The sequence below is a fragment of the Grammomys surdaster genome, unplaced genomic scaffold (genome assembly GCF_004785775.1).
Source record: "Grammomys surdaster isolate TR1022 unplaced genomic scaffold, NIH_TR_1.0 238, whole genome shotgun sequence".
Taxonomy (NCBI): domain Eukaryota; kingdom Metazoa; phylum Chordata; class Mammalia; order Rodentia; family Muridae; genus Grammomys; species Grammomys surdaster.
The window spans coordinates 580,044-592,845 of record NW_021604683.1 but is presented as its reverse complement, the minus strand read 5'-3'; the positions used below and the strand labels follow the sequence as shown (position 1 = coordinate 592,845).

Sequence of the window (12,802 nt, the reverse complement as noted above, 5' to 3'; positions counted from 1 at the left end):
GGGCCGGGCAGTAGTGGCGCACTCCTTTAATCAGGTGGGCATATCTCTGAGCCTGAGGCAAACTTGGGCTACACTGTGACTTCCAAGCAGCCAAGGCACAAAGTGAGACCCTGTCTCAAAACAAAAGTTGCAGAACCACATATAAAGACTGTGGAACTAGGTGTGCACCTACAGTCCCACCTCCCTTGGGTGCTGAGGCTCACTCAATCTAGGACTTGGTTAAGAACTCAAGCCCAGTTTTGACAACTTAGTGAGACCCTGTCTCAAGATGAATGACAAAACAAAAACTCTAAATATCCAAACCAAATAAACAAACAAACAAAACTTGGTGGCTAGGTCTAATGGCTCATGCCTTTAATCACAGCACTTTGGAGGAAGAGGTAGGCAGAGCTCTGTAAGTTCAAGGCCAGACAAGCACATAGTGAGACCACATTTCAAAATAACCACCTGAAAAGGGTTCAGTGGTAGACTGACTGTGTAGCATATGTGGAGTCTAGGTTTAATCTGTAATTTTGCTTGGGGAAGAGGGGGACAGAAAACTAATTCTTCATTCGCGCTTTAAATTTTAAAAAATAATCTATGCAGAATTCTTAGTAGGAATCTTTCTATTAAAGCACTGTAATTCACTGTCAGGCCATCTGTTTCCCCTTGGTCCTATCCATGCTCAGCACTCACTTCTGAGACCACTCGAGGTTCATGCCAGACTGGGTAGAAAATGTTTGCAACATTTCCTGCTGTTCTGGGGATAGTGTGGGTACTGGGCTGAAGAAGGAGTGGATGCAGGCATGGCGAAGGCTCTTTGGATTTCTTCAGGGCTGGCATTCCGCACAAATAATTCATCATTTACAATGCATAGCCTTGGGGACAAAAGACATCTTAAATAAATAGACAAATAACCTCATCTTTCTACATTGTCTCTGTTCTCAGATCTGGTTAATATCCACATGCCCCTCCCATGTTACCTTTTATCATTTATTCTCAATTATAGACTAGGTATTTAGGAAGATTATCTTCCAAACACACTAGAATTATATATTCACTTCCTAACATACTGATAGTTATTATTCACCTCCTAAACTTCTACTGCTTTTCTGCAAGTCTGAAAACTACCTGAGGAGTATCTCTACCTTCCAACTATCATACTTCTATCCTGGCACTGAAGATAATGCCCAAACTGTTAAGCTGAGTACTTACCCTGAATTGCTGGGAAGAACAGCAACGAATGTTCTTGTGAAAGCACGTAAAGCATCTCGACACTTCCCATCCACTGCAATGAGAATGAGCAGCAAGTGCTCCTGACAATCGCTCCAGCTCCGTCTGGACAATTATCACTCACATTATGGTATTTGATACAAAGAACCCTCATTTGGCCAGGTGAGGATAGTTATTTGGTCATAAGGGAACAAAGGTGGGATAAAGGGACAGATCAGGAAGGATAGAAACAGAAATTGCTGTGTGCTATAGGAGGTGAAACAACTTAGAAAGTGTTAGTCTACGGCCTGGCAAAGTGCCTTAAGTCATCTTACTTCCTGAAGTACCACTGTGCAAGAGTATTATGAAATCATTTAACAAAACAGAAAGAAGGCAGCAAGAGTCAAAGGTACTGCAACTTTCTCGGACTCACAGAATTAACACAGGGATAGAAATGGAGACCTCTGCTTGACTCTTACAACCTACACTGTTCTAGTCCCCAGGCTTTTGTCATACTGCAGATAAGACAGGTAGAAGAGTTTTAAGGCCAAACCAAGATGGACTGGGCAAAATAGGAAGGAGGTCAGAGAAGAAAAGGGAAACTAAAGATACCGAGAAAAGTTCAGAACTAAAAATTCTTACCTTCCTTGAAGACTCCATTGACAGAAAAACACAGCAATGTGCTCTGAAAGAGAAAAAGCACCAGAAGCAATGTAGGTTCCCAACCAGAGCTTGAGCCTCCTCACTCAGTGAATGCTGAACCCATTATCCACCCCATTTCTGGGCTTCTGTTAGGAGAAAATATGTACTTACTGTTTGGGCACTTATATCTACCACAAACGAGTTAATGTCATGTTGAGTTTTGGGTAACTCATTGAGGAAGGCAACAACATCAGGACGTGTATGCTTTAATAGCCGGAACCGCAGGGCTGCAAGCAGAAGGAAGAGAAACCAAGGTTAGGGCACATCCACACTGGCTACTGATTGTTTCCCATTTTGACTGCTCACACAACATACTTACTGGGATCTTTAAGCTTCTTCACATTTCTGTTGTCTTTGAAGTATTCACCTAAGTTGTTTCTGGAAAATAAGAGGGAATGATGGTGGTGGTCAGAAGAGTGGCCTGTATCTCCCAAAGAATCCCATGGTTCTGGATAGGTTCTGACATGTGACACTTACCGGACAGCAGGGTTCTGACGGTTGGAAGGAATGCTTAGTGAACAACAGGCGCTATCATGGTAGGCATCCAGGAGACCCTGGCGGTCTCCTGAGTCATAAATTGCATAGTACCTGTAAGGAAAGTTAAAGAAGAGTCTGAATTCTGTGTCTGGAACCAAAAGGACACAGCAGTAAGAATGCACTGGCCAGTCATTATCCCCAGCACTAAGGGCTCCTGGGATACTCACTGCTGCAAGAAGTGCAGGACTAGACTCTTTAGGTTCTCTGTTCCAAAACAGCTTCCCTGAAATCAAACAAGACATTAAGATCACAGGACCAGTATGCTTCCCACTCACAGTTCTAATTCTAACCCCAATTCTGACCTTGCAGGGTGGTAACATTGTAGGGACTTCGATATCAAAGGCAATTGGAGGGGGTAGCTCATAGCCATCCTGTGGGGAAAAAAAGGGAACGTCACATGAAAAACAGAAGCAAGACTGGATCTGTGAGTATACAGAAAAGCTAAAAGGCATGGAGTGTGCAGGGATCCTATATAAACTTGGTCCACAGGTATTTCTAGGATGATGATTACCACTGTACACACCCCCACTGGTGGTCACAAAATAGAGGCAAGGCCTTGGTTGTCCTTGTTATTGAGAACCAAGTGTTAAGACTTACCAGGCGTAATAACTTGGGAAATCGTTTGCGAATGGCGCTGTCAAGAACGGGACAGAATTGAGTGATGCTTCAGAGCCATCATGCCTCCTGGGCTGCTCTAGGAGCAAATACACCAAAAACCCGAGGAACAGCCCATTCCATCCTGTTCATTGCCCACTCCTCCCCAGCTTAAACTTGGGGACAAGAACCCCCATTCCCCTCCTCACCAGGGGCACCCCTTCTGAATTGCCTTGAAGGCTGGCTCTGTCATCTTGCTGCCTAATCCCGAGTGCCACAGGAGGACACTTTCAGCCCAAGCTTTAAGCCTAGGGCTGCCTTCCCCACCTTGCCCCCCTTACCTTCCACCTACTCACCTGCACAGCCCTGGGAGGAGGGAATGGGGTGGGAGCCCAGGGGCTCCGCTGCCTCACCAGGTATCCACCAGTTCTGCCAGGTCTGGCCTTCGCCAAGACCAGAATACACCACAAGTATGGCACAGGATGTTGGGGCAAGGAGATGAACAAGACAGGGCTCAAGAAGAAAGGAAGAAAGAAAAGAGACCAAGGGAAAGGAGAAGAGAAATGGAGAAAGGTAGGGCAAGGACAAAAGAGAGATGGAGAGACAAAGAGGAAGCAAAGCAACAGGGACAGATCTGAAGGCAGAGGTATTCAGAAAAGAATGGGAGAAAGAAAGACCTCTTGATACAGCCCTTTCCTTCAGCTGCCTCTTTCCTGTGGTCCCAAGGTAGACATGGAGAATATATCCCATAATGAATGGTTTGCAGTTGCTGTTGACCAGGTCTCTGCTCCCTGGGTCCCGGTCTGAGGTGGGCGTGGGAAGTATAAAGCAGCCATGGGGCCAGGTGACCTCTCTCAGAAGACATGAGGGTTTAGGCCTCTGCCGAGTTGGGGGGGTGAGGGTCTGTGCCCCACCTCAGTTGGCCCCCAAGTTTTTTCCTGATGGCCCCCTCTGTGACTGTGCCTGTCTTAGGTTGTTCCTTCCCTGAGGAATCTTACCCGTCTCTGGCTAACCAGCCATCCTCCGGGGGCCAAGCAGGGCGATGTGAGGTGTGCGAGTGAGAAAGGGGCCATGCCCCTGACAGGGTCATTTCTCTGTCTCCTTGGTAGCAGATGCCCCTGTGGCCTCCACGCCCAGCATTTGCCTTGGGATCCTTTTGCCTGCTGGTGGGGCCCCGGCTTTGGTCTCATCTTAGGGAACCCAGGTTTCTTCTTCAGGAAGGGCCCAGTTCACAGCACTGGGCAAGAGAGACCACTAGCATGGTACCAGCCTCCAAGAGACATCAACCTCAGCATGGACAGGAAGGACCAGGCCACAACCTTGGCTAAGTAGATCATGAAAAGAGAGTCCCTCTTGATACAATGGAAAGAGGGACCATCAAAGAACAAAGGAAGGCAGACCCATCTCAGTAGGTAGTCTCAGTAAGAGAGGGCTTTTCTCAGCCTGAGTACACCAGGCTTTTGTCCAAAGATAAACACACAGGTAGGACATATATAAGACACCTCCACATCATAACAGAAAAAGGAGGTGCCCTTCCTGGAAAACAGGTAGGTAGGTTCTAGAAAAGGCTGTGCTCAAGAAGGAAGGAGAAAGGCCAGAGAACCAGAGAACAGTAGTAAGGTAAGAAGAAAGGAGAGGAGATCTGGGACAAAGCTAGGAGACATAGACAGGCATAAAGGAGTACTTGATCCTCCTCCCAAAGGACAGGTGGTTCCAGCTCAGGGCTGCATGTTCTCCTGTAGACGGGCACTGGTCAGGGTGCATTAGCTCAGCCTCCCAGGGGGTAAATGTCCCCAGGAGGGGAGACAGAGGCTACAACTGACCTGATATAGGTGGACTGGTCTCTGAAGGTGTCACACATGGGGTTTCTGTCAAGCCACAGCTCTTCCAGCTTCAGCCCTTTTATCTTGTCTAATTGCCACTCAGACTTCAACTGTGAAGGAGATGACGGGAGGGTAAAAGGGAGAAAACAGACCAGCTGGATCCCCACACTTTCAAATACTACCTGAGTTTTCTTTCTTGCTTCCTACCATGGCCAGCAAAACTCTTGCCCTAAACTACCATAGAAATACAGCCGGGAATCAGTGTGATGGCTCAGTGGGCAGAAGCTCTTGTCTTGAAAGCAACGCAACCCAAGTTCCAGCCCAGGAACCCACAGTGGAAGGAAAGAACCAACTTCCAATATGGTCTGACCTCCACCCATTCATACTCGGTAACTATTAAGAACAAAAGCACCACTAGGTATCAGTCTTACTTCATTTCCAGAGAGATTTAGGGTCTTTAGGTTTGGTGCCTTCTGTACAATGCTGGACATATCATCCAGCTTGAATAGCCTGTTGTTGCTCAAGTTCAAAGACAATAGCTGTGAACAGAACAAAGTTTAGATGTGTTACCATGAGGCAAATCTGTCCCTGATCCTATCCTACCCATCTTACTCTGCTTTCTAGTGCAAAAAAAAAAGAAGCTTCACCTCAGGAATGTTCTCTTCAATGAACCTCAGGGCAGCTGCCATACAGCTTCTGCGGTTTAGAACAACATCGATGTTCTGAGCCACCAAATCTTTAGCAAGCAGAAACAAAAGGAAGTCTGAGAGGGCTTGCCCATACCAGTGTTATAAAGACCAATTGCTCCTCCTCTCCATTTAGTCAGGACCATTGCTGTCAGCCATACCTGGGTCTGAGCGGAGGCCCTTGAGGTCAAGTGCTTGCTGGGAGCCATCGTATCGTTTGTTCATGATCAGCTAGAGGAAGGAAGACAAAGGGTTTAGTGGTCACTGATGAAGATTTAAAATCTGCTGGACCATGTCACTTGAGCCAGTCTTACCCTGAGCTGCTCTACTTGTTCAGGCTTCAGTTCATTCTGTACAATGCAGGGTGGAGCAGAAGAGTTGATGAGGATAGTTATCTGAAGAGAAGATGGAAAGGCAAGAGTATACTTGAGGGAAGCCTAATCACCAGCACTAAGACTTGGTTCCTTTTAGTGTATTAGCGCCAACTGTGTCATGCCAGGCCCTTTGTTCACATACCCTTCTGTTTTCTTGATCCTGAATCTTATGGTTAACAGCCTTTAATGCAGAAGCAGTACTGGCATCTTCCACAAAAAAATGGGCCTGTGTACTTTTATATTGAAACTGGAAGAAAAACAAAGAACATTAGATTTGAAGTCTATATAGGCCCTACCATAGGCTTTCAAGTCTGACTTTGCCTTACCTCAATGGGGTTGAAGGGGACACTGCACTTGCTCTGAATCATGCTCAGAAGCCACATTTTGTCATACTTTCTGCCATAAGGAATCTGGAAGTGAGAGAGAAGGGTACACATGTAACCAAGGCAGCATATTTCAGTTCTCCTTTTGTATTTTCTGCCAAGATTGAAAATATTTCTAGTGCTTCATCAGAAAGCATGCTTAACATGGCATGGATGAGGCTGTGTGATAGAAGGCACTTAGCAGCCATGAGGTTTCAGAGATAGGAAGCACGCTTACATGCATGAGGCTGGATGAGCCCTTCTATCCTAAAATAGCTGTTTTTTTCTCCTAAAAAAAAAGGAACAGATGTATAGTTTCCACTTGATATACAAAGACTCCTTAAATTCCTTTCTATACACTTATTACTCCTGGAAAGATGGCTCAGACAACATGGCCACATATCAGATGTATTAATTCTAAAAGTCCCAAGATATTATATGTGCCTTACTTGTCCCCTAGAGACTCCATAGTCTCCTAGAGTCACTCTGAGCTTAAGTGTTACTCTACATCCTGACCATACTTATCGGATTCCCCTTCCACGTGTTATCTTGCCTATCCTCCTTAACTCCGTTCCTTAACTCTGTTCTAAGACACTCATTCGAAGAAAGAATGAATTATCTTGATAATGGATTAGTATGATACTTCACTGTTTAGTAAATATTAGAGAAAATGGATTTGAAGGGTTAGAGACAGGTGTCAAAACACTTTCACTGAGTCCAGTCCTGTTTCCTGAATCACCTACTCTTCCAAGTACTCACTGTAATCTTGAACCACTTCTTGGTGGTCCCATCTTGACTGGTGCCAGCACCTCCTCTTTCTGGAGGAGCTCTCTCTTTCTGTACAGTAATATGAATTTGATCTCGATCATGCCAAGTATCTCTCTGACGGTTAGGCCCATTGGTATAGGGGTTGCTGTTGGGAAACAGAATTAAATTTCCATAAACACTAGGGAAGATGAACCTGTCCTGCTAGTGAAATTACAGCTACTAAATTGGTTCTGTCAAGTGTGTCACTTTACAAGGTGAGATGAGACATGACAAAGACAATAAGTAACAGGGCTACATAATTCAGTGGGTCACTATTCAAAGCTGACCAATTAGTCACTTACTATCTGACTCCGGGGCCATCCTGGGGATTATTCTTTGCCACATCTCCATCATCTTCCTGAAACTGGGAAGACTGTATACCAGAACCACCTCTTCCAGACCTACCATTCCCCTCACCACACTTCCATCGGAAAGGCCTCCGGCCTTTCTTTCTTCTTTGAGGGAAACTAACATGGTCATCATGCCCTAGAGTTGGAAACAGACACAAAAATTAGTAAATGCATGAGTAGTCTTAGTTAACTTAGTGTGACCACCAGTTTCTTGTACTCTGTACTCTTGAAAAAAAGAAAACAAATATTAACAACAAAGGCTTCCTCCAAAGAGATGCCTATGCCCTAGCCAGAACATTCTCTAGGACATCAACATCGTGAACAAGTTTTTGGAAAACTATAGGGATATTGGAAAATAAAAGGGTCAAGAATGTACCTGAGGGAGCTGGAGAAATGACTTACACCACCACCACCACCACCACCACCACCACCACCACCACCACCACCACAGGATTTCTCTGTGTAGCTATGACTATTGTAGACTTAACTTGTAGACCAGGTTGGCCTTCAACTCAGAAATCCACCTGTTTCTGCCTCTGTTTCTCCAGATGCTGGGATTAAAGGCATGAGCCACCACCCCCCGCAAGGTGACTTTTTTCTTTTCCTTTTAAAGATTGATTGATTGATTGATTGATTGATTGATTTTCGAGACAGGGTTTCTCTGTATAGCCCTGGCTGTCCTGGAACTCACTCTGTAGACCAGGCTGGCCTCGAACTCAGAAATCCGCCTGTCTCTGCCTCCCAAGTGCTGGGATTAAAGGTGTGCGCCACCACTGCCCGGCTATTTATTCTTTTCTTACACAATACATCCTGACTGGAACCTCTCCTCCCTCTACTTTTCCCAGTCTTCCCCCACCCAATTCCCATCTTCCCTCAGATCCACTGTTTCTCTGTTTCCCTTCAGAAAGGAGCAGGTATCTCAGTGTTATCAACTGAACATGGTAATAACAAGATGTACAGCATAACAAGATGCAACGAGACTAGACACAACCTCTCATATCAAGGCTGGATGAGGTAACCCAGGAGGAGGTAACCTTACAAGCCTCCTAAGAACAGGCAAAAAGAGTCAGACACCCCCACTCCAATAGCAGTCCTATAAAAACCCTGAGCTAAACACTACAGCATACAGGCAGAGGATCTAGTACAGACCCATGTAGGCTCTGTGATTGCCACTTTAGTCTCTGTGAGCCTCTAGGAGCCTGCTTAGTTGATTTTGTGGGCTGAATTTTCCTGTTGTCCTCAACCCTTCTGACCCCTACAATTCTTCCTCTCTTCCTCCTATAATTCTTCCTCTGTTCCTCAGGGTTCCCTGAGCTCCACCTTGGATGTGGGTCTCCACATCTGCTCCCATCAGCTTCCAAGAAGCCTGGGATTGGGCTAGGCAGAGTGTTTTAAAGAAAACTAGCTGCTCTTCTACAGCACCAGCTTTGATTCCTAGCACCCACTATAATGCATAACTGTCTGCAATTTCATTCCAGAGGCCTCAACAGGTACCCCAGGCACTTACATGGTGCACAGACATACAAGCAGGCCAAACACTTATACACATAAAATAAAAATCATAGTTCAGTAGTAGAATGCTTGGGTAGCATAGTCAATGACCTGGCTTTTTTTAAAAAAGATTTATTTATTCATTTATTATATATGTATATGAGTACATCATTGCTCTCTTCAGACACACCAGAAGAAGGCATCAGATCCCATTACAGATGGTTGTGAGCCACCATGTGGTTGCCGGGAATTGAACTCAGGACCTCTGGAAGAACAGTTGGTGCTCTTTAACCGCTGAGCCAACTCTCTAGCCCATGACCTGGCTTTCATCCCCAGTATCTCCTCAAAATAAACAAGCAACAAAAAGAGCATTTTTCATTTTAGTATAGTAATCCATGGTTTTAATACCAGCAGTTGGGGGATAGCAGAAGAATCATGATTTCAAGGTCATTTATAGCTATACCCAGAATTTAAGATCAACCCAGGCTACATGAGATCTTGTCTTAAAACAAAACAAAGTTTAAAAGACAGAAAGGGAGAGTCTCTCCCACTAGTTCATATGAGCAACTTAACTAAACTCAGTAGGTTAGAGGCTGCAGAGATCACACAGTGATTAGATTACTTGCTGCTCTTCTAGAGGACCCAGAATTGACTTCCAGCACCCACAGTAGCTTGTTCACAGCTATGTACTATATAGCGTAGGTGCTGGAATCAAAGCTGGTATTCTGGAAAGAGTTCTTAAGTGATGAGTCTCCATGAATATATTCTTGACCCTTTTGTTTTTCAACATTCCTAAGTTTCCTAATAACTTGTTCCTGATGTTGATGTCCTATAAAGAGATCTTTCCTTTGGCCAGGGCTCTGGTGTCTGTATGGAAGTAGCCTTTGTAGTTAATTCCAGAGAATCCAATGCCTTCTGACCTCTGCAGGCACCAGATACACACATGATACACAAATATATATACAGGCAAAATACTCAAGACACAGAAAAAAATAAATCCTTAAAAAGAAAGAGTAGGGCTAGAGAGATGGCTCAACAGTTAGAGCACCCAGTTTAGGTGCTGAGTTCAATTCCCAGCACCCATAGTGGTTCATAACTATCTATAAAGGAATCTGATGCCCCCTTCTGGCATGCAGGTAAACATGCATCAGAGCACTAACACACTAAATAAGTTAATTAACTAAATAAACAAAATAAATAAGTAAAAATAAAAAAAAGTAATGAAAGGTAAATACAATCACAATACATTGTACATATGTATAAAATTGCCAAAAGACTTAAAATTTAAAGAAAAAAAAAAGCAAAAAGAAAAACAAAAACACCCAGAAACCAGTTCCTACAGAGAAAAATAAAATGTGGAAGTGTAAGCAACCCCAAAAACTAACCAGACTCCTGAAAAGCACCTGAAATCTGCCACTTGCAATTTCTTTTGTTGTATGTACAACTGATGGGCACAGAGCCAGATGTTGTGGCCAATACCTGCAATCCTGGCAAATGGTAAGTGGAGGCTTCAATTACACAAGAGTGCAAAACCATCTTGGGCTACATGAGATTCTATCTCAAAATATAAAAAAATCTTACAAATATGATATATTTCAAGCCTTCTAAAAACTACCATCTCCTGCACTCTGAATTTGGGAAATGCTAGTTTCTTTGGGCAAAAATAGCCTGCGTCTTATGGGACTTCTAGATTCAGGGTCTGGTGCAGGTTCCACATTAGGGTCCTGGAATGTTCTTCAACATAACCAGTGTTTGAAGCAGGAGAATTTCAAGTTCCAGATCAGCTAAGAACCTGTCTTAAAAAGGGAAAGAAGCCAAACATAGTGGCCCACATCTTTAACCCCAGATAGTGGCAGGCAGAGAACTTCTGAATTTTGAAGGCCAGCCTGGTCTACTCCGTGGAGTTGTAGAACAGTCAGAACTACACATTGAGACACTGTTTCAATAAATAAATAAATAAATAATAAATAAAAGCCAAGTGTAGTAGTATACTGTTTAAGGAACTACAGAGTTCAAGGCCAGACTGGGATTGAGACCCTATTTCTCTTAGTGTGTGGTCTGCATATATGTAGATAGAATAAATAAAAGGAGGGCTAAGGATACAGCTCAGATGACAAAGTGCTTGCCTATCCTTCACACACACACACACACACACACACACACACCCCTCACCCAGACTGAGTCTGAGGCAGAATTTGAAACTTCAAGTCAGTCTGGGCACTTTGGTGAACCATTTCAAAACAATAACAAGGAATTGGAATATAGCTCTATTGGAGAACAGAAGGCCTGGTATACTATGTGTGTAGTGGAGGATGACCTTGATCTTCTTCCCTTAAACAGTGTACTACTACACTTGGTTCTATTTATTTAGCTTTTGCCAGGCCTTGAGTTCAACCCCAGGTCCAAAAACAAAAAAAGTAAAATGTGTAAAAGTCCATGAGACAGGCATAGTGGCACACACCTGGCTGCAATACTGAACTTGCGAAGCTGACACAGGAAGACTGGCTGACACCAGCCTGGGGTACTAAGGCTGACCCTAGAAGGGAGAATTAGCCTTCCCTGGAGATGAACTCCCTAAATGGTTATCCAATCCCAAATGGTAAGCTTTACAAACAAACACATAGAGGCAACACTAAGTGGACTCGGCAGGTTGCAAGAGGAGGGACATGGGAGTGGCTGGAGGAAGATCAAGTAATTATATTTGAATTAAAATAAAGGTTCATTGGGTAGAGAAAACTTGCCCACGATTTTTCAGTCCTGGATAAATCATCAGTACCACACAAACACAAAAAAGGTTCATAACTTTCAAAGGAATCTACCTAATATCTAGCATCCTCTAAACAATGATCCTCACCAAATGACCCTAATAAAAAGGAATACATTATGAGACAGTGCAACTACGGTTCACTGAAAAATCCCCACTCCAGTCACTGTGTTCCAGGCACTTGACAGAAATGATCTCATACACACACACAGGCACACGCACCCACACTTGGAAGACAGGTACCCACATGAAAGAGGTGGAAAACAAGGCCTGAAAGTTTAACTCACTCGGGGTTAGCACAGCCAACTCCAGATTCAAACCTCAGCTGTGATACTGTCCTACCCACCACAATGAATTAACAAGTCAGGGTAGGTGTTCGGACTAGAAAACTGGTAAACAATCAGCAGCAAGCCGAAGGAACAGATTGATCGTATTAAAAAAAAAAAAAAATAGGGCACCAGGGTAGCCCACGACCAAGTGACTACTGACTCACATTTAAAGGAAGAGTCGAGCCGCCAAATGAACTGACAGGCATCAACCACCCTCAAAGTTGAAAGGAATCTTGTCACCCCACCCCTGAGCCACAGGTCCTCCAACGCCAGAATCCGGGCGACTCTGGAGCCCCCGGGTCCCGTGGCGCCCCGAGCCCCTTGCCCGCGCGGCCACCGCTACCTACGGATGTAGGGGTCCTCGCGGCCTCCCGCCCCCGGGCTGAGGCCTAGGCCAGGGCCGCCCACCCCGACCCACCGCGTCGCCTCCCGGCCCGAGGCCCAGCACTAACCGTTGTATGACTTCCCTTCGTCCGCCATGGCACAGGCAGGTACAGGGGCGGGCTCAGGCGCAGAACCTGACGCCACCAAACGCGCAGACGGGTTGGCGCTCAGGACAGAAGCTCACCTACGACCGGCGCCACGGCATTTATCCGGCGAAGCACGTCGCGCGCCCCGGACCTCCCCAGGATGTGGGCGGTGCCGCGGGGCGGGAATGCGCTCTCTGAGCCTGCGCAGAAACAGGGCGGCCGCTCGGAGGCGTGGCCAGGCCCTCCGAGCCCCGCCCACGGCCGGAGCTCGGGGCGCGCTGGCTTATAGGCCGGCCTCGCCTTCCTACTTCTCCGCTGGCCC

General features: G+C 45.4%; 1 protein-coding gene and 1 pseudogene across 1 annotated transcript; both read right to left on the bottom strand.

Moving 5' to 3' along the window:
- Nucleotides 1–329: 329 nt before the first annotated feature.
- On the bottom strand, nt 330–3,374 carry LOC114626592 (annotated as a pseudogene).
- Nucleotides 3,375–4,641: 1,267 nt separating this feature from the next.
- Nucleotides 4,642–12,626, bottom strand: LOC114626591 (nuclear RNA export factor 1-like). Its single transcript, XM_028774052.1, has 10 exons — nt 12,463–12,626; nt 7,379–7,562; nt 7,029–7,182; nt 6,234–6,317; nt 6,050–6,154; nt 5,848–5,928; nt 5,695–5,764; nt 5,495–5,583; nt 5,279–5,386; nt 4,642–4,957 (listed from the first exon to the last, which is right to left on the bottom strand). Exons 1-10 carry the CDS (start codon nt 12,488–12,490, stop codon nt 4,793–4,795), a joined length of 1,068 nt encoding a protein of 355 aa, XP_028629885.1. The 5' UTR covers nt 12,491–12,626; the 3' UTR covers nt 4,642–4,792.
- Nucleotides 12,627–12,802: the final 176 nt, after the last annotated feature.